Raw genomic sequence first — 22,021 nt, 5'->3', positions numbered from 1 at the left:
CTGAATGAAGACATAAACAACTTTTGAATTGTTACACATGGTTTAGACTCGTTTAAGGTTGTTGTAAACAAATTAATCTTTTACTGAGCTTAGGTAAAAAGCTTAAAAGGTACTGTGGTGGTCTTGGATTTACCATGGTATTCAGATAATTACAATGTCCACGTAACGTTGTCATGTTATTGACATTGAAATAAAACCATGTCAACAAACTATGGTAGAATTAGCCACTTTTTATTTTAATTGTGTAAATTAGCAACTGAATAACATTTTTCAGGATTAATGTTTCTTGAAACTGAATGTGTTTATTAGGGTTTTATTCCAAAAATATCAGGATTTTGTATTGTATTTATTAAATTTATATTTATTAGTTTAGCAAACACGTTTATGCTAAAACAAAGTAAAAACATAAAACTTAACCAGCTTTCAAACACAAAATAGTAATTGTAAATAATTAGATTTAATTTATAATGTTTTTAGTGTAGCCTAGTATTATTATGTTATTGCTGATTATTATGTTCGATTGCTGATATTATACATATTTCTTGAAACAAAAAGTATACATTTTATTAGGATATTATTCCGAAAATATTAGATTTTTGTTTTGCATTTTACATTTATTAATTTAACAGATGCATATTATCCAAAACCAAGTAAAAAAAGTTTTATAAAGGCAGTAATACAAGCATATAATATTGGGGCTTACATTTTTTTTGTTTGTTAAATGTTTGTAGTTATTGCCAATATTAAAAATCTATACGGTTTTGCATATATTTTTTAAATAGCATTGAAAACTAGAGCTCCATTAAACACTTTTCATTTTGAACCCGAGAGAAAAACAAGTCTTGTTTAATACAGAGGCACACTGGTGTACTTGACCTTTGACCTCCTGACCTGCTGTGTGTTAACAGGGCAGGTTCACAGAGGCGGAGCTTGACCTGAATGACATCATCCAGGAGATGAACGTCATCGCTATATTATCTGCTGGTGGAGCTGAACGCTGTTCATTCTCTGCTCGTCCTCCTCAGACACGACAACACTGATATCCTTCACAAACTACGAGTGCTCTTGTATTAAGCTTTTTAAGCATTTTATACAAATATAAAAAGAAGCACCAGTGCTCACGAAATAATTACTTTTAATAGTAAGTTAGTAAATGCATGCTATCACCATCCTTTGGTATCTGTAATATTATAGTATTTTTGTTTAACATTTACCCATTAGATGATAATATTTATTAACTTAGTAGATGATTTTATGCAAAAACCATATCAGTCTTAATTTTACATTTTACTCCTATTTTATTTTATCAAAAGTATGCAAAATTGTATCAAAAGTATATGTATTTATATATATGTGTGTGTGTATATTGTATAGTGCGGTTTTAATACCCCGCCCCCATCCCAATTCTGGTAGATTAAATATTATTAATAAATGTAAAAAAATATTGGTTATCATCAATACAATTATAAGACATAAAAAAAACAATTGTATGAATAAAAAAGCTGTTTTCAGAACACAAAAATCATTATCTAAATGACCACAATAATAATAATAGTAATAATAAAGTTATTAGCCACAACAAAACAAATGTACACTTACTTTCAAAAGTTTGAGGGTCGGTAAGATCCAAACTGCAATTATTTGATTTAAAATATTTCATAAAATATTTAATATGTAATATATAAAATGTTAATAAATAGTGAAAAATTTAATTAAATACATTAATATTGTGAAATATTATTACAATTTCAAATAACTGTTTTCTATGAGAATATATAATAAAGTGTAATTTATTTCTGTGATCAAAGCTGTATCTTCAGCATCATTCTTCCAGTCTTCAGTGTCACATGATCTTCAGAAATCAGAATAATATACTGATTTACTGCTCAAGAAACATTTCTGATTATTAACAACGTTGAAAACAGTTTTGTTGCACACTACTTTTGTAAATACTGTGATACATTTTATTTTTTCTGATTTTTTGATGAACAGAAAGTTACGGACCCCAAACTTTTGAGCAGTAGTGAATATATATATATTGCTTATCACACATAAAACATAGATTGGCTGTAAAAAAAAAAAAAAAAAAATATATATATATATATTGTGCATCCCTATTTCAAATATGCTTGTAATGATTGATGTTATAGTAAGTCCTCAATGTGAATCACATATCAGCATCGCGGTGGATCTCCTGCAGGAGCTGACAGACATCGACACGCTTCACGAGAGCGAGGGGGGGCCGAGGTGCTCATCGACGCTCTGGTAAGAAAATATATATTTAGTAATCAGAGAATACACATCATCAGTGGCGTTACAGGAGATTACAGGCTTATTCACCAGCATTAGCAGGTCACGGTCCAGCGGCACAATGAGATTATTATGAGAAAATGACATGAATTACTGCTGCTTCGTGTTTGGCCTGATGTTTAGAGAGAAGCAGAGAGACTTTTGTTAAGGTTGTGCAATCACTGCTTGTGTCAGATGGAGCAGAGGAAACAGGAAGAGCTTGTGAACAATCACAGGCTGATTGGACCGCATGCATCTGATTGCTGCCGTTTTGTTTTTGTGTCGAGAAAACGCATTTGCACAGCTGAATAACTGTTTATCTGGCAGCACAACAAACAGGGTACAAAATAGGTCTTGAAATATATATATATATATATATATATATACATATATATACATTAAAGTATATTTAATAAAATGCATATTTTTATTATTAAAATATAGATGTAAAAAATTTAACAAAAATAAATAAATATATTTTTATAAAATAAATACAATACATTAAATTGATCAAGTAAAGGCATATGTAATGTTACAAAAGATTTCCATTTCAAATAAACGCTTTTTCTTTTGCACTTTCTGTTCATCAAAGAATCAGAAAAAATTTAATGTATTATAGTCTCCACAAAAATATGAAGCAGCACAACTGTTTTCAACATTGTTAATAATCAGAAATGAGCAGTAAATCATCATATTATTCTGATTTCTGAAGATCATGTGACACTGAAGACTGGAGGAATGATGCTGAAAATTCAGCTGTGCATCATAGAAATAAATTACATTTTACAATATATTACAATAGAAAACAGTTATTTTAAATTGTAATAATATTCCCTAATTTTATCGCATATTCTCTAAGTAGATACTAAATTTGATTTTGAACTTACTTCACAAACATTAAAAACTGTGTTCTTATGGGTAGTGTGAACAGTAAAACAGTAAGCCCCAAGAAGACGTGGTTTACAACGCCCTTTAGCTGTTATAAATTCACTGTAAACCACAGCTTCTCGGGGTTTATTGCTTTTATTAAACTGTTATTCCATAAACGTAGTATAAGGTCTCACAAAATAAAACAGAGCAAATAAAGTGTAACGGTATAAAAAAAAAACGGTGTTCTTCCACCGAACAAGCAACAGACAAACGTAAACAAAGGTGTGTGTTTGTAGAGTAATTCAGCTTCGAACGCAGCTCAACCAATCAGAATCAAGGATTTGAACTGTCATGTGACCTCCCAGGGTGAGTTTGAGCACTTCAGTGCCTTCATTAATCCTCTCCTGTGGCCTCATGGGATGGTAAAGTGTCCATCCGATGCACACGTTTCCAAGCTCCCAAACTACAAGAGCTGACAGATGAACTCTGTTTTTGCCAAGCTTGCCTTTGAAAAATATTCAGAGCTCTTTTTTTCATACTTTATGTGTGTATATATATAAAACTCCAGTAGCTCAAGCAGTGAAGTATGATGCTATCAGTCCCAGAGTCATGGGTTTATTTATTTATTTTTTTGATAATGCATGAACTGATAAAATGAGTGCCTTGAATACAGTGTAAGTCACTTTGGATTAAAGCGTCTTCCAAATGCATAAATGTAAATGCACGGACATATAACAAATAATAATTGTTTGTAATTAGAAATAATGTAATAAGAATAATTGATATAAGGTTTATTTATTCAGTACCAAACTACAAGTAACCACTAAACACTGGATTTTCTGGCTTTGACATTAAAATATATTCAGAATTGTTGTCATTGTTTTAGACACTTTGTAGCAACCAAACCAGATGTTCACGAGCACAGCTGTTTGTTTTCAGAGAAAATGCCTGATTTCAGATTTACCCTCATCTAAATGAAAATATGACATTTAATAATGCTTTTATTCAACATGGATGGATTAAATTGTTTTAAAGTGACAGTACAGATATTTATACATTTACATATTTATTTATTTAGATATATCTAATGCAAATAAATGTTATTTTGAACTCTTTATTCATCAAAGAATGATTAAATAAATGTATCACGGTTTTCACAACTGATCTCATCATTGATAATAACAAGCATTTATTATTAATGAGCAGCTAATCGGTATATTTTCATGATTTCTGAAAGATATCGAAGTAATGATGCTGAAAATACAACTGTGCATCACACAAATAAATTACACTTTAACAGAGATTCATATAAAAGGCATCTATTTTAATTTCTAAAAAAAAAATCACATTATTACTGCTTTTACTGTAGTTTTGATCTAATAAATAAAGCCTTGAAAAGCCTAAGACACTTCTTTCAAAAACATTCAAATCTGAATTATTCCAAACCTTTGGTAGAATATGTTTAAAATAAAACAAATGTCATTTAATGAGGGGAGAAAATGCCTAAATGTTCACTTTAAAGGTGTTATGTGTGTTGGAAACACCACACATGGCTTGAGTTTGCAGGTTTGGTTCTGGAACGATCCAGTTCAGCTGCAGAGAGAGATAAATGGTCTATCTGAATGGATTTAAACGGCACATTTCCTCTGTGTCTTCCTCTGCTGTTCCAGTTCTTGTGTAATCTCTTTCCCTTCCTCATGAGATTTCGCACCCTCGCTCTCTTTTCCTCCCACTCACCGCTGTGAGATTTTCTCCCATCATGCCTCTGATTGAGTTATCAGGTGTCCTCAGAGTCTTTTATAATACAAATGAGTCCCGAACTCCCTTGTGATGTGTCATATAGAGCTGTTCGCTCTGCTCGCTCTTCCCTTCGGTTTGTGTGTCCCGTGTTTTTCTTTTACTCCTGGTCTTGGCTGTAGTTCTGGTTTTTTTAACTCATGCTGGTGACATTTTCTCAGGGCCTAAGGCGAAAGCAAGATATTTTTTTAGCAACCTATTTTTAAATGGTGTCACAAGCAAAGAATATTCTTATTAAAGCAATAGTTCACCCAAACTTTTGCTCTTTTCCATACTGCAGTTTATGTTGACCGGGTCTGTCGAGCTCCAAAATGGACAGCAAATATACCATAAAAGTAGAATCGTGTGCTTTATCCCAAAACTAACGATCGCTTCTAGTGAGAAACTCGACAAAAAAAATTATATATATATTTTAGTATGACCTACTCAAATGTGTAATAATAAAACACATAGTATTTCCAAAGACGTTTATATAACATTTATTTTTTTAAATGCTTTTATAAGTTTAAAATGAATAAAAAATCTAAAACAAATATGATATAAAATATGTAAGTAAAATGTGTATTTTTATACATGCACCATCAAAAATGATAAATGAACATTTATTTATGCATTTAAGGATTTTTGCATTTATTTAGCATTTCAGGATTTAATTTATTAATTTATGGGATTTTATGTATTTATGCATTTGCTTGTGCATTAAAGCATTCATTCAAGTATTTATTCATGTTTAAGCATTTTGTTTTAATACATTTATTTATGCGATTAAGTATTTATATATGCAGTTGTTCATGCATTTTTATTTATGCATTTATTTTGTACATTTATTTATGCATGTATGGATTTCATTCTGGATTTCTGCATTTTTACTTTGCTTTAAACTAAATTGTAAATATAGATGTTATAATATTATTATTTATTTATTTACAAAAATATAACAAATATATTTAATTAGAATTAGAATATATTTATCATTTCATATTTATTTAATAAAATCCACAAGAATCGAACAGGAGAATTCAAACCTGACGGTCACTCGCTCTTTTGCACACAATGCTTATGTATAATACATGGCTCAAACCTCAGGTCATCAGGTCGTCCTTACCTTCAGCTCTGGATGTTAAATCAGTGATGAGGTTCATGTGTTCATGTGTTGAGTGAACGTCTTCTGATCTCACTGCAGTGTCTCCATCAGTGATCAGAGCAACTAGGTGAAGCAGACGCTGCAGAAACTAGGTCATAACACAACACACGACAGGCTTGCACTTACAGTAACAGCAGATCTCTCTGTCTTCTGTGGCAGCTGTGATCGAGAACATGGCCGGGTTTGGTCCCAGTCTGTGTAAAGAAGCAGGGTTTGATGGTGAGACACCCATCCGTCTCAGTTAACATCACTAGCACCTCCATTCACTGATTGGTGCTGTTCTCTTTATGAATGTAATCTGCTAATAGATGAAATCTGAGTCTGGCTGATTAGTAAGTTGGCTTGACAAACCAATATACTGTAACTGTACAAACATGGCACAAGTTTGATTAAAATCTCTACCATGTGTCCAAACACTGGGAAAGAGTTTTCAAACTACATCCACTGAACTTGGCACAGACGTACAGCTTGTTCTCAGTCTGGCTGTTTTGATTATTTATGCATTTTATTTTATATTATATTTTAATTGTGTATTAAATTTTTGGCTGTCTATTTTATTTATTTATTTAGAATTTATGTATTTTTGCATTCTTATTTAGAATGTTATTTTTATGATTTCGGCATTTATCATTATTGAAGCATTTCAGAATGTATGCAATTTTTGCATTTGTTTATGTACTTTATTTTGCATATTATGTTTGCATTTTTATTTATTTTTTCATTTGTGCATTTACTTAAGCACTTAATGCATTTTAAATAATTTATACATATATACAAGTAAACAGTATTTATTCATTTATTCACATTGGTTCAACTTGACCGTGTCTGAGTCGTTATTTTTGCTATTCCGTGCACAGATATGACACACTTGCAGCTTCCCTCAAAAATGCATAAATGAATGCTTGAATGAAAAAATAAATGCAAATTATAAAGCAGCTCGCTGACCGTGCAAAGTCATGTATAGTTACCATAATAAACAAAGCAAAGCCAATTAAGCAAAACCTGTAAATAATAATACAGCAATAATTCAGTATTTTAAAAGTGCATTAGTGTTTCCACTCGGAGTAGCTTACTTAGAAATGACTGCATTAAACTGGAAAAAGACACCAAAAACATTACACACTTCACCTTTAAGTTCAAAGTCAAGCATGAGATGTATATTTTATGTCAGCTGGCTGTACGTTATGACGGATTTAACTTGACCTTTTTTATTTTTTGAGCTGGATTTAAGATTTTCATAAGAGCTGTAGGCCTGCTGCCACCATCCACAATGTGTTTTATCCACGTGAGGTGAAATCCTCCTCAGATTTACCGCTGGCTGCTGGAATAAGAGCGTCATGCTGTTCAGTCTTAATGCTCCCTGAAGACTTCAGCACACCAGCAATTACACTGACAATAGAGAAGACGGCACACAGATCGAATGGGACGCTGCTGCCAAAGCCATTCAAATTGTGTGTTTGTTGTGTTCCCAAACAGGCCAAGATGCCTTTCGATGCCAGTAAGCTGTACTGCAGTGAAATACTGGCTATCAATGACAGTGAGTACAAATAAGAGACGGATTGCTGTGCTGTGATTGGCTGTGTGCGTGGGTTTATTACAGACTCCAGTGGATTACGTTCAAGTTTATAGCCAGTGCTACACTGCTGGTTTTACTCTACTTTTCAAAGTAATAAATTCATTGGATTACTGCTATTTTTGATGATAACGAGTTTGATAAAAGATTAAACATAAGGCCCTATTATTGTTCAAACTGCAGTAATTGAATTGTTTTATAAGTATTTTTTTTATCAAATATTGAAATTATAAAATGTTATGTAATTTCTGTATATTTCCTACCTTCCTTCCTGTTCATTTAAAATGCATTTCATTATTTTATCCTTTAACTTTTTTTTACAAGATTATTGTTAATTCTTAATTTTCATGACAATTTGAGTTTTTCTTTATTAATTTCTATTTCTTTATTTAATTTTTGTTACTCTTTAAGTAAGGTTTTTAATTGTATTCATTAACATTTTTATGTGGTTACTGATAATCCTTGATTTTGATGACAATCTTCATAAAAGGCTTTATTATTTATTTGTTTGATTACATTTCTTGCATTTAATTTTTTTGTGAGATCCTATTAACGTTCTCCTTTCAGGTGTTAAAGCATCATAATCCAGCCACACCGGAGGAACAGGAAATGATGTAGAATCTTTTTGACACGCTCTGTTCCTGCCTCATGCTTCCAGCCAATCGTGATCGTTTCCTCAGGGGGGCGGGGCTTCAGCTCATGAACCTCATGCTCAGGTCTGTCTCTGATTGACAGCTACAGTTTATGCTCCCTAACTTATTGAGTTTCACTATTAAGTAATAGTTTTAAATGTGATTTATGTTTATAAATATATATATATTCCCATATTTACGCAGTGTTTTCTCTGCGTCTCTTAGACATGTGAAATGTTTTCCCGTGGTGTAGATAAACTGTTGTTTGTCATTGGCGGACGGATGAAGGAAGTGCCAGTATGACGGACAGCTACATTTCCCTGGAGCGAGGCAATGATAGTCAGCTTCCATCTGTACAGTCCTCTCCCGCAGAGCCCTTTCAGACTCCTACATGCTGTTTAGATCAGGTTTTGTGTTATACAAACCAGGAGAACATTTATACAGCGTCCTCCTAGACTTTAGAACAACTCACGAATGAGTCAAGTGAAGAAAAAGAGACAAAGGCTTTGTGAATGAACATCAGTTTTCTTTTTCTAAAACATGCTTCTGCTTGTGTTTCTTCAAGTCCAAGATCTTTTACTCTCGTGTCCAATTTTAGCCAAGGCAGGTTTGTTTATTAACAATTCAAATTACTTTGCAGAAAAAAAAGAAACTATAAGAATTACAGAAAAAAAGAAGTAAAAACAGTTGTTAGGGTTAGACTATTTGTTTATTAGTAAAATTAGCAATCATGGTTTTCATTATATGAATTAAAATTGCTCTTAATATTTTAAGTAAATTTATGCATTACAATTAGTATTATTATTTTTGTCATAAGTAATGGTAATATTATATATTAACTTTATATTTTATGCGCCATATAATATTGTATAATGAAATTCTGTTAATTTATTTTAAGTTTAATGTGGAATATAATATATTTGTTATTTAGTTTAATACATATATAGTTACATAAAATAACAAATTAAATTAAATATTATTTATATTATATTTTCTAATGTTGCAATATAATCAAATTGTTATATTATTTTGTTATGCATCATAATAAAATATTGCGTTATATGTATATTTTTGATACCACGAAATTATTTGACTCAAAGTGCACTAATGTTTGATGCATAAAATCATATATATATATATATATATGCAAATTTCTCATTTCGATGCCAAAAAAGTACTGCTCTGATTTCTAAAATTCTAAAAACTTTTCCCCTTAAATAGTTTCTAAGTAGTTTCTACTTGTTTATAGTTTTAGTTTAGTCTGATTGTAGTACTTAAAGTGTGCCAATGCTATATTTCTCATTATATGTGTGTTCAGGGAGAAGAAGATGTCTCGAGTCAGTGATCGGTCCAGAGGGGTCAGATAACTGTCACAAGTTTGTGAACATCCTGGGCCTGCGGACCACATTCCCTCCGTTAATGAAGACGCCCAAGAAGATGAAGATAGTGGGGATATCGGACAAGAAGCATGAAGGTTTGTAGAGTTATGCCTGTAAATGCCTCTTTCTCCGTTGCAGCTCTGTTTTGTTTCCAGTTCAATATTATTTCTCACTAGTTTCATTCTTTTTGAAATGGATTTAGTTTGGTGGAGTTGCTAAATTAGCGCTGAACACACACACACACACACAGGCGTTTGTAATATGACGGCGAGTTCACAGTTATATATTTTCTGGGCTATTATTCAGCCGGCAGTTTATTCTGCGGGGAGTGATGCTCTTATTGTTTTGCCACAGCGATACAAATAAGCTCCTCACATTATTCTTAATGCTTATTAGAGACCTGCAATGTGAGAGTGAGAGAGAGTGAGAGAGAGAGAGAGAGAGCGAGAGAGAGAGTGAATGAGTGAGTGAGTGAGTGAGAGAGAGAGCGAGAGTAAGAGTGAGAGAGAGAGTGAGAGTGTGTGTGAGAGAGTGAGTGAGTGAGTGAGTGAGTGAGTGAGTGAGAGAGAGAGCGAGAGTAAGAGTGAGAGAGAGAGTGAGTGAGTGAGTGAGTGAGTGAGTGAGTGAGTGAGTGAGTGAGTGAATGAGACAGAGAGAGAGAGAGAATGCATCTCACTTCTGCTGTAATTTCATGCGCTTGCACACCAGAGTAAGAGAGTTTGATGGATATGAATGTGTAAGATGCATTTGGAAAGTGTGGAAAGAGTCCTGTCTGAAATCAAGCTGAACTGGACTTTATTTTTAAAAGCAGTCTTCAGTCGCTGGGGTATATTTGTAGCAATAGCCAAAAATACATAGTATGGGTTAAAATTATTATGCCAAAAATCATTAGGATATTGAGTAAAGATCATGTTCCTTGAAGATATTTTTTACATTTCCTATGGTAAATATATCAAAACTTAATCTTTGATTGGTAATATGTATTGCTAAGAATTCATTAAGACGCTTTTAAAGGCGATTTTCTCCACATTTCTTTTTTTTTTTTGCACCCTCAGATTCCAGATTTTCAATAGTTGCATCTCAATCAAATATTGTCTGATTCTAACAAATCAAACATCAATGGAAAGATGATTTATTCAGCCTCAGATGATGTATACATCTCAATTAAATTTTTTTATATATATATATATATTTTTTTTTTAGCAAAGTCAGCTGATGGTGCAATATTAAGACTAACTGCAACATTATAAAATATTTCTTAACTCCCCAGATCTCTTTGCGTTTACATGTGTGCATTCAGCAGTAATTTTAACCAAAGCATCTTAAAGGAGGAGGACTAAACACAGTTTGGTAAAATTAGTGAAACACTGCTTTATTACTGGTTATTTAATATAAATTAGTCAGTAAGTATATTGTTCTAAGTATGTTATTATTTTTATTTTATTTTTATTTTCAGTTTACCATTTTTGCATGACAATTAAGCACATTTCCCATAAATAAATAAATAAATAAACACCACTGTTCAAAAGTTTGGGAACAGTAAGATTTTTTATGTTTCTGAAAGAATTATCTCCTGCTCATCAAAACATTTATTTGATAAAAAATACATAAAAATCTGTTAAACTCACAATATTATCACAATTTAAAGTAACTCTTTCTATTTTAATATCAATATAATTAATTCCTGCTTATATTCCTATACATATATAGACCAAAAGCTAAAAAACTCATCATTGAATATAATTTTCTCCCAAATTAAATTATTTAAATCTGCATACGTGTAAAATATATTGCATGTCCCAATATATCAAATTTGTCCAGAAAAGTGATTGTTTATCCTTGAAAATAAAAAACAACACTTGCACCCATTTTTATTTTTGTAAATTGGTTTGTTTGTTGTGTAAGGAAACGCGTTTATTATGACGTTGTCATGCGAAATATGAGATTAGCATCTTAATTCTTCACACCAAAAGGAAGATGCAGCGCTTAATTAATTACCAGCTTTGACGACTGAGAGTTTGAGTGATTAAACGGCTAAGCTTGAGGAAGTTTAGTCGGATCCCTGTTAACCCCTCTCTGAAATGTATTGACTACACCACGCGCTCACATTAGCATTCGTAATTAGCTGATAAGAAAGCACGCTTTGTGTTTGCAAACAAACCAGAAAGATTTAGCAAAGCAACATTATGTCTTCTGCCCTACTGCGTTGTGTGCAAGTCTCTTATTGATGGATAATAGTTGAAAAGAACTGGGAAGAACAGCATAAAAAGTTCAAACTTGAGCTAAACTTCTGCAGCGTTAATCACCAGACAAATGAGCGGCGTCTTTCTTTTGTGTGGAGGCCTGAAGTTGACCGTCGGCAGGTAAACAGTCCTGACAGACTCCAAGAGAAGAGACGAGCTCGAGCACAAGAGCCGCTTCGGCAGAATAATTGCATGTTGTTGAGCTGGAGAGCGGAAGAATGGAGAAATGATCAGGATGGGTTTCAGCTAATGATGTGTGAACGCCGGCGAGTCGTGACACGCTGGACATCTGTCTCACGCTCGCCGTGAACTTTGAACTCATCAAGCAATTGAAACGTACTCGGTTAGAAACGCCTTGAAAGCGTTTGGCTGTTTTCTCCAGTGTGTGTGTGTGTGTGTGTCTGAGACTCAGGGAAGCACTCTGAAGTGTTTAAGTTTTGGGATGAGGGTCACAGAAACATCGCTTCGGGGGCCACTGATGATGAATATCCTCAGGTTAGCACAAAATAAATTTGAGACTCCCGACAGGGGCCCGATAATCCTGGATCATTTTCACCAATGTTATTTTTATGCCCCAAGACACTCTTGTAGTGCCATTAAGATGCCATCATCATTTTTTTATATATTTATAATTATTTTTTACTTTATTTTCTGTTTTCATTTTGGTTCTACTTTTAATAGTTTATTTTTTATTTTTACAAATGTTTGTTATTATCCCTTATCTATAACGTTTGCATTGCATTTTATTTCAGATTTAACTGTAAATGATTAGTGTAGCTGAAAAGATCGTTTTTTACCTTTTATTTCAAGCAACAATGTATTGTATATAAATTGTTTATTTTTGGTGGATAATTCCTGCTAGTTATTTTATCATTGAAACACTATATTATTTGGTTAAGATTTTAGTAGTTCAGTAGTAATAGTAGTAGTTTATCATTTTTATTAGTATATTTTATTAGTGAACAAAAGGTACACTTTTAGTTTTCAGTTACTTGAACTAAATGAATAACAGAAATAAGCGTAAGCTTTTTTCATATATTATTTCAGTTAATGTTTGTTTTATTTCAAGCAAAATAAATGTTTTAATAAAAATTAATACAACTTAGTTTTTATTTTTAGATATTTAATTTTTAATTTTTGTAGTTTTTTTTTTGTGTTTGTCATTTTATTTTATTTCAATTTTACTTTACAATTTTACAATTTTTTTTTTCATTACCATTTATTTTGTTTCATTATTATTTTTTCAAAATTATTTTTAGTGGATAATTCAATTATTTTAGTATCATCGAGATACTATTATAGTTTTATTATTTTTTTTTTTATTTTTTTATTTTTTTTTCATTTTAGTTAACATTTTAATTATTTTGTTAGTTTTGTGTTTTTTATTGTCCGTATAGGTCGCCATTAATTTATTTGAGTAAATTTAGTTAAATTCAATTATAAAAAAAATGTATAGTTTTTTTTTTTATTAGATTTTTTTCTAATTTTATTTAAAGCTATTTTATTATTTTTTTTATTTTGTAATATAACTCTAATAAGCCTGATTCTGACTCCTGCATCTAAAAACTTTCTGTTTGTGACTCATTTACTCGAGCGGTTTGTCCGAATGTCTCTCGTTCAGAGACTAATCATTCTTTGGAGAGATGTAAGACAATGTTTAAGACAAACCCATTTGCTTCGACGTCTCGACAGTGACTCAAAATTGGCCAAATGTGAACCAAACTGATGGCGGAGGGGAGCAGCAGCACTTCATTTATTTCTATTGATTGTCTTTTAACTGCTTTTTAATCTCTAATAATTGCGGGAAGTGCTTGAATCGTTGTGCTAAATTGGATCAAAAGCGTCGGTGTAATTGCGCTGATCTCCAGAGCTCTGTTAATTCTCCCGTCTGAAATGAAACGTGGATTCGGATCATTGTTACGCCGTCCTCAACGGTTTCACTAATGGATTCATTATTGAAAATGAGCAGTTCTTTTGCTGCAGATTCGTACCATGATATTGGGATAATCCGCTTTGTTTCCAGGGATTTTCTTCAACTGTAACAAAACATTTTTGTGTCGTCTCTCTATGGAGAAGATATAATGTAGTCACATATAGGAGTTTAGGATCATGTATCTCTTCATGTCTTATTTCTCAAAGCGTGCAGATGTAGGAATTTTTTCTGCTCAGTCCTTGAGAACGGTTTTGAAATCCCAAGCAAGCTCTTAAAAACAGTGTTTGGCCAAAAATGCAAATTTTCATTTATTCAAGCATCTTTTTTCTGTGAGCGAGTATTGAGTTTGTTAAGCTATAAAAAGGACAAAAACTATTTTAAAGCACAGTAAAAGCAGTTCTATTGTGCAGTACGTTATGTCTGCTGAAGCTGAAGGCACATGCATGAAGCTTTGTATGAAGAACTTTACATTTAAAAAAAAAATGACGGCATTGATATTTTTTCGACAATGTATTAATTCTTTATTAATTATATGCATGTGTGATGCATTTTGATAAATACAAATTATAAATTAATATTTCCTTTTATAAATCTAATTCATAAATCAATTTGTCAGTTTAAAAATATATATTTTTATTAATCATATACACATTACTTTTTAATTGCATGTATATTTTCAATTATAAATATTTTTCAGTTATATTTCCAAAAATATATTTACTTTATTTTAATAATAAATAATTTACTTTTATGAATTAATTTTGTTTAATTATTTGCATATGTTTGATGTATTTGTATGAATTATAATTGATACTTTATGATATAATAATTGTAGATATCATTTATAAACAGATTTTTCAACTTTATAATTAGTCTATTTATTAATCATATTTTTTACTTATTATTATTATTATTATTTATATTATAGTTTCTAAATCATAACTTTTTATGTATAATAATTTTTTTAATAAGAGTGTGTGTGTATATATATATATATATATATATATATATATATATATATATATATATATATATATATATAAACATTTATTATTTGCATATGTGTATAATGCATTTTTATTCATTATAATTGAGAAATATTTTATTAAATAAATATTCTATGAAAACAATTATTCATCATAAATAGGGACGGGTACCGAAACCCGGTATTAAAATGACCCCGGGGCTAAATTATGAAAGACCGTAGTATCAGTAAGATCTGACGGTATCGGTTCTGCTTTTGGTACTGGAGGGGAAAAATCAATGTACTATGTATTTTTGCTTAATAATGTTATCGTGTACATTTTATCTCACCAAACATTTCTAATGTGTGATCATATTAAGACCTTTGTCTGTGAGATCTGTGAGATCTGTGAGATCTCTCATGTGCGCCGCGGAGGCTGTCTGTCAGTCACATACACACACACACCACAACAAGCACGACGCACGCACAGGCGGAAACACAAGCAATCTGTCAAAGCATCTTTCAAAAGTGCATTATGTGCAGACAGAGAAATGATAAGTTTTCGACTGCCTAACACAACACCAAGTAACATAACACAAAGTACCGATAAGAATACCGTTAAAGTACCGGACCGTTAAGCAGTATTGGTAAGATTAGTAATACCGTTAAAACCTTAACAATACCCATCCCTAATAATATATATGTATACAAATACCTTTACAACAAAATCAGTTTAGAGTGCATGTATTTTTAATTGGGAAAATGTTAATGACTTACCAAAGCTAAAATGGTCCAATCCCATTCTTAGAATTTTCATTTAGCCCTTCATTAGGCGATTCAAGTTTCAATATTTGTATTCGTCACATACAAAATTATATAGAGCATATATAACCAGCAGTGAAATGTGAGTACCGCCCCCTCTGGATGTCCCGCCTCTTTCACGACTCGCCAGCCAATGGCCTTTCTCCATGTTGTTACATCACTCCATGAGTGATGTAGCTGTGTATCCGAGTCCTGTTTCCTGTGTGTAATGATGACAAAAGCTTTCCCGCGGCAGAGCTGTGAGATAACACACTTATCTCAGACCTCTCTGCTCTCATCCGCTCCCTGCGGCTGTATTCCTCACCCCAGACACTAATAACGTTCACTTTTCCTCCCTCGCTCCTGGTGGCCGCTCACGCTCCTCAGAGTCGCCTTGAAGACCCTGGACATCGCAGTGCTGACCGAGCACTTCCTCTCTGGCGTCTGTTGATGAATGTGTCGCCTCCGTTTACCCGCGGCATTAGCATGCGTAATGTGTTTGTTAAGAGATGCATGCGCACTGATGTTTAAACTCATCTGTATTCAGCGGCGAAGGAGGCCAAGGCCAAATTAAATGGTTTTATCAAGGCCGTCTGATTATGGATTTTGAGTGCTTGTGCGAGACAGCTTTTAAATATTGATTTTTTTACCTGATGAAGAGTAACTCTAATGGACATAATGTTATAGAGGACGTCAAATGTTGTTTGGTGCAGAATAATCATCATCAAGCGCTCATCCAGTGAATAAGAGAAGATCAAACAATGCTGAAGTGCATTAATATTTTCAGACTTAAATAGAGTTTGTTTCTTCATCAGATTTGGAGAAATGTTGCATTGCATCAGTGTCTCATAAACGGATGCTCTGCAGTGAATGGGTGCCGTCGGAATGAGAGCTGATAAAAACATCACAATAATCCACAGCACTCCAGTCCATCAGATAATGTCTTGTGAACCCAAACGCTGTGTTTGTAAGAAACAAAATTCATCATTAAGATGTTTTTATCAGCTGTTTGGACTCTCAATCTGACGGCACCCATTCACTGCAGAGCGTCCATTGATGAGACACTGGTGCAATGCTGCATTTCTCCAAATCTGATGAAGAAACAAACTCGGATGACCTGAGAAGAAGTAAGTTTTGTGCAAATGTTCATTTTTATGTGAACTATTCCTTAAGAAAGTATTCGGTGTGTTCTTTTACAGTCCCCGAGTCCTTTATGATTGACTCATTGAAGGGAAATAAGGCGTCAGATCAGATTTGTGGTTGTGTCTGATGTCTTGTTTGACTCGCTCTAACGCTTCCTCATTAGTGTGTTTTTCTAGGACCTTCACACACTTCACTCCACGTTCATTAAAGCTTTTCCAGCAGCATCCTATTTTCCATTTGCTGCAGTTATCTGAGGCAGTCACAGACAGTTCTTCAGCAATTTCTCCTTTTATGTTTTGAGTAACTTATAACTTTTGGCTCTGTGTGGATGCTTTCCACAAAACTTTATTGTTTTTGTAGCAGTAGATGAAAATGGTTTAAAAGGGGCAGTAAAGACATGAATAATTAGTGATGGGTGGTTTGAACAAAAATTTATATCACAGTTTTTTTCTAAATTATGTTTCCCCGTTTATGACCTTCTTGTTTTAAACCTAGCCAGAAAACCAGCAAATCATCATATTATAATGATTTCTGAAGATCATGTGACACTGAAGGCTGGAGTAATGATGCTGAAAATACAACTTTGATCACAGAAATTAATTATATTTTAAAATAAATTTTCATAGAAATCCATTATTTTAAATCGTAATAATATTTCAGAAATTGTACTGTTTTTACTGTATTTTTAATAAAGTAAATGGTGAGCAAAAGATTGTTTTTTTTAAACCCCTTCTGATCAGTAGTTTATCAAACCCAAATAGCGTAAAAAAAAAAAGTGATTCAAAGGCAATATAAGCATAGATTGAGATCACCCAGATAACAAAAAGAGCACTAGAACATTTCTGCATAACTCAGACTCTCATATTCAAATTTGTTTTGCAGTTTTACCATCTCTTCTTCACCACGTTTGATCAGAAGTGAAAATGCAAAAAGAGAAAGTTTGAAACTTGTCTATAAAACAGCAGTGGAACCTCTTGTGTTCACTTGGTTTGATCTTCCTCGTCTAGAAGAGCACATCGCCGTCACCTCCCACTCATCGCTCGCTGCTTTTACTTCATGTAAAGTGAATGCATGGTTAAATCAGGACACTAACGCCTTGTTTTCTTCTGGTGTGCTCCATCATCGCCTCCATGATGAAGAACCTCAGAGGGCAGCAGAGAAGTCGTCTCCTCAGCAAGTTCACGACTGCGAGAAGCTGACGGTACGGCTTTATTATCTTCTGCTTCTAAAGACGACGAGAAAAGAGCGCTTCAGGAGAGAAGGGTTTAATGCTGCAATAAAGATGATATAAAGTCTTCTAGTGTTGTGATGAGCATAAAGTCTAATTCTTTTAGAAATGAAACCTTGACGTCTTGTTTATGAGTTAATATAAAATAGAATTTACAAACTTAAAATAAAAGCCTTTCACAAAAACATTTAACAGAAATGTACTGTGGTTAGAAATTTAAATGATTGCACATTTGTAATAAACTCTGAACCGTTGACAAGTTCTGCGATTGAAACTTTTATCAGTATCCTGTTTTCGTTTTGTTTTCGCTTTTGCTTTTCAGTAGTATGTTAGTTTTTTGTTTGCTTTTATTTATTCATTATTTTATTTGTTCTTCTGTGCTCTCATCTATTCTTTCTTTTGAGTTTGACATTTGTTCTTTGTTTCAAATATTGGTTTACTTTATCTTTGCTATTTTTTGCTATTTCTTAATCCTCTTACTTTTGTTTGTTCATTTGTTTTCTAATCATATTTTATAGTTAATTTTTTTGGTGTTTTCACTTTTTTTTCCTTTCATTTCTTTCAACTTAATCAATTTTTTTGTTCTTTATTTCTTGACATTTTGTCTGGTTTGCTTTTGTTTGTTGGTTTTTGTTCTTTTTCCTGTTGTTTGTCATTGTTTTTAATTCATTATTTCTCACCTGATTTGTTGGTTTGTCAGTTTTCATTTATTCTTCGCTTTGTTTGTCGTTGTTTGTTTTTGTCTTTGTTTTGTTTGTCTTTTTTATTTGTTGATTTATCAATTCTGTAATTAGTCTCATTTATTTCTCTTTTGATTTGTTGGTTTGTTCATTTTCATTTATCCTTTTGCTGTTCTTCTTTTATACAATTATGCATGGTTTTATTTTTTATTTGAAGTCTATTCATTTATTTTAAACCCATTTCTTTTGTTTGGTCTTTCATCAGGTTTCTTTATTTCCTGCCATTTGTTTTGGTTTTTGTTTGATCTTTTTTAATTATTATTATTTTATTAATCCCTTCTTTCATTTGATCTTTATTTACTGACCTGTTTTGTTTGCTCTTGTTTCTTGGTTATTTATTTCTATTTCTTTCTTTGTCCGTTAGTTTATCAATTAATTACCTCACTGTTAATTCATTGATTTCTTTTTTCATTCTATTGTCTTTTTCAGTTTCTTGGTGTTCACTCATTTTCCTTTATTCATATGTTCTATCATTTGTTTTCATTAGTTTTGTTTGATCTTTGTTTGTTTATCTTATTTTATTTATGCATTTATTAATTATTTTCCTTTCAGGTTTGGTTTGCTCTTGTTTGTTCTTTCCATTCTATTTTTCTCGTTCTTTATTTCCCTTGTTTTATATAGTTTTGTTGAGGCTGGTGTTGTGTTCAGTTCTCTCCAGTGCTATACGTCTCCTTTAGTCTCTGCCGGGGGTCTCCATCGCTCAGCAGTCACTTCTCTTAAAATAACCCTCACAGTCCTGCTGGGGCCGGTTTCATCACTCTGACAGCTGCAGTGCATTATGGGTCGTTTCTCCAGCTAAAAGATTTCGGCCGTATGGGCATCACGCCTCGCTTCAGTTCGTCTTCAGATTGTCACAGGAAATACTCGGAGGAGGATGACGAATGCTTCTGCTTGTCTTTAACTAACACAGACACCATTCGTCTTCTTAAATCATTCTCCGAACTCAAATGCGTGTCCTAAAGCACATCTTGTGTTTGTAACACGCTCGTCCTCTGCAGGTCGACAGACTCATGGAGCTGCATTTTAAACACCTGGAAGCCGTTCAGCTCGCAGACGAGAGGATGGAAGGAGAGAAGCACGTAAGATTCACACTTGATTGGCAGTTTCTCCTCAGCGAGAAGTGAAGATAAGAGCAAACCTACCAGACTCAGACCTCACTGTGGGATCTGTAGGACACTCGACACGCTTCCCGCTCGCTCCACTCCACTTTACAGATGAACGCTGTTAAACTTTTACTCTAAAGGTGCTCTTACAGGACCTGGTGTCTGTGTAGTCACAACTGGACAAACACCCAAACAAACCTCACTGTTGGGCTCCACTTAAAGTCTCATTGCATTTCAGACAACTCGTGTTGGCATCAAACATGTGACCCTGGAGCACGAAACCGAGATATACATCATCTGGAAGCTGAATAAATCATCTTTCCATTGATGTGTGGTTTGTTAGGATGGGACAATATTCGGCTGAGATACAACTATTTGAAAACCTGGAATCTGAGGGAGCAAAAAAAAAACAAAACGAAATACTGAAAATCATCTTCAAAGTTGTCCAAATTAATTCGTAACGATTATGGACCCTGGACAACTCTAATGTTATCTTATATTACTACTGTTATTTATTTTTCTTCAACGTAATTTTAATAATAGCAATCATAATCCTAAAAATAATAAGCAGATTTATATGATAAATAAATACAATAAATAAATATAAGTAAATATAAAAAAAATATCAAAGGAATTTATAAAATGTGATATATATACATATTAGTTTTATTATTCTGCGTATTAATCTTAGCATGCTTTAAATGTGCATTCATTTGAAACTTTACATTTAATCCAAAGTTTATTAAAAAAACAATGAAAGAAAAAACATTAATGCAAAAATTTACAGAATTCCAAATATGATAGTATTCCTAATATATTATTGCTTATAACTTTTAAAATCTATTATTATCATTATTTTTAACATTGTGAATGCCAACATTTGCATTATAACAATATTGCATATAATTATATTATTTATTATTAATAATACAGGAGTATTAATTAAAACATAAAAAATCATATTTTAAAATCTATTATTATTGTAATTGTCTTTATTAAAAAGAGTAACATTAGTAATAAATATTTATTTGACATTTTGTAACGTTTATTAATGGAGAATGTAATTGGCGTGCGCTCATTGGTGTGTTCACTTTTACAGCCGCTCTTAGTCTCGTCCAATCAGGTTTTAGAGCTGTAACTCTCATGATGTAAGTTGTGGGTTTCAGCCAGCGTTAATTAACGTGGAGATGATTGAAGGCAGAAGCTAACTGATGATAATTGTCAGATTGAGCAGTTATTCCACATTGTGTTACTGTATTTCACCAGCCAACATCCCTGAATGTGTGTTGTGTTTGTAGGGTAGACTGTGCTTCGTGTGTGTGTGTGTGTGTGTCGGGGGATATTGGTGTGTGTGTGTTGAGGATGTGATCTGGGCACTGATGTGGACTCCTGCAGCTCATGTTTCATCCATTCTTGTGTGTGTGTGTGTGTGTGTGTGTGTGTGTGTTCAAGATGGTTTTCAGGGATGTTTCAGCTTGGACTGAGTGAATAATATCATTTAGTTTTAAGCCTTCTAAACATATTCGATATATAAAATGCTTTTCAAAAGGTTTGAGTCCGTACAGTGTTTTTGAAAAGTCTCTTCTGCTCACCAAGACTGCATTTATTTGATGAAAATACAGTAAAATTGTGAAATATCATTATAATTTAAAATAACTGTTTTTTATTGTAATATATTGTAAACTGTAATGTATTTCTGTGATGCACAGCTGTATTTTCAGCATCATTCCTGCAGTCTTCAGTGTCACATGATCTTCAGAAATCAGAATAATATACTGATTAACCGCTCAAGAAACATTTCTGATTAATATCAATGTTGAAAACAGTTGTGCTGCTTCAGAACTTGTGAAACATTTCTTTTCTTCACGATTCATTGATGAATAGAAAGCATTTTTTTTTTAAATAGAAATCTTTTGTAACATTATAAATTTCTTTAATATCACTTGTGGTCAATTTATTGTGCCATTGCTGAATAAAAAATGTCTGTAAAAAAAAACTGTCCAAATTTATGGACCGTAGTGTATCTTAAATTTTTTTCTACCCTAAACAAGATCATTAAAATGCAGTAAAAGTCAAGGATTATATCACAAGATTGATCAGGCCCCAATGCAAATCTTACTTTAACCTCAGTTATTGCATAATTGTCTGTTATATTTACCTTAAAATTATTTTATCCTATTTT

At 32.6% G+C, this 22,021-nt stretch overlaps 1 protein-coding gene and 1 long non-coding RNA gene across 5 annotated transcripts; one reads left to right on the top strand and one right to left on the bottom strand.

Moving 5' to 3' along the window:
• Positions 1–2,171: 2,171 nt before the first annotated feature.
• LOC113075741 (beta-catenin-like protein 1) lies at positions 2,172–20,105 on the top strand. 4 transcript variants are annotated; one of them, XM_026248433.1, is made up of 7 exons: positions 2,172–2,265; positions 7,577–7,637; positions 8,241–8,389; positions 8,531–8,712; positions 9,624–9,779; positions 17,908–17,969; positions 19,735–20,105. In XM_026248433.1, the coding sequence occupies exons 4-7, from the start codon at positions 8,697–8,699 to the stop codon at positions 19,858–19,860; spliced, it is 360 nt and encodes a 119-aa protein (XP_026104218.1). In that variant the 5' UTR covers positions 2,172–2,265; positions 7,577–7,637; positions 8,241–8,389; positions 8,531–8,696; the 3' UTR covers positions 19,861–20,105. The 4 variants fall into 4 exon arrangements, 3 of the variants coding, with proteins under 3 accessions (XP_026104218.1, XP_026104219.1, XP_026104216.1); XR_003281036.1 differs by lacking the exon at positions 8,531–8,712; XM_026248434.1 differs by lacking the exons at positions 2,172–2,265; positions 7,577–7,637; positions 8,241–8,389 and having other exon boundaries at positions 8,448–8,712.
• Positions 4,660–15,684, bottom strand: LOC113075742 (uncharacterized). The gene is made up of 3 exons (XR_003281037.1): positions 15,602–15,684; positions 6,062–6,294; positions 4,660–5,120 (listed from the first exon to the last, which is right to left on the bottom strand). It is a non-coding gene; the product is annotated as an uncharacterized LOC113075742 (long non-coding RNA).
• Positions 20,106–22,021: the final 1,916 nt, after the last annotated feature.

The sequence above is a fragment of the Carassius auratus genome, unplaced genomic scaffold, assembly GCF_003368295.1.
Source record: "Carassius auratus strain Wakin unplaced genomic scaffold, ASM336829v1 scaf_tig00017589, whole genome shotgun sequence".
NCBI classification, from domain to species: Eukaryota; Metazoa; Chordata; class Actinopteri; order Cypriniformes; family Cyprinidae; genus Carassius; species Carassius auratus.
This window is presented reverse-complemented; position numbering and strand designations above follow the sequence as displayed.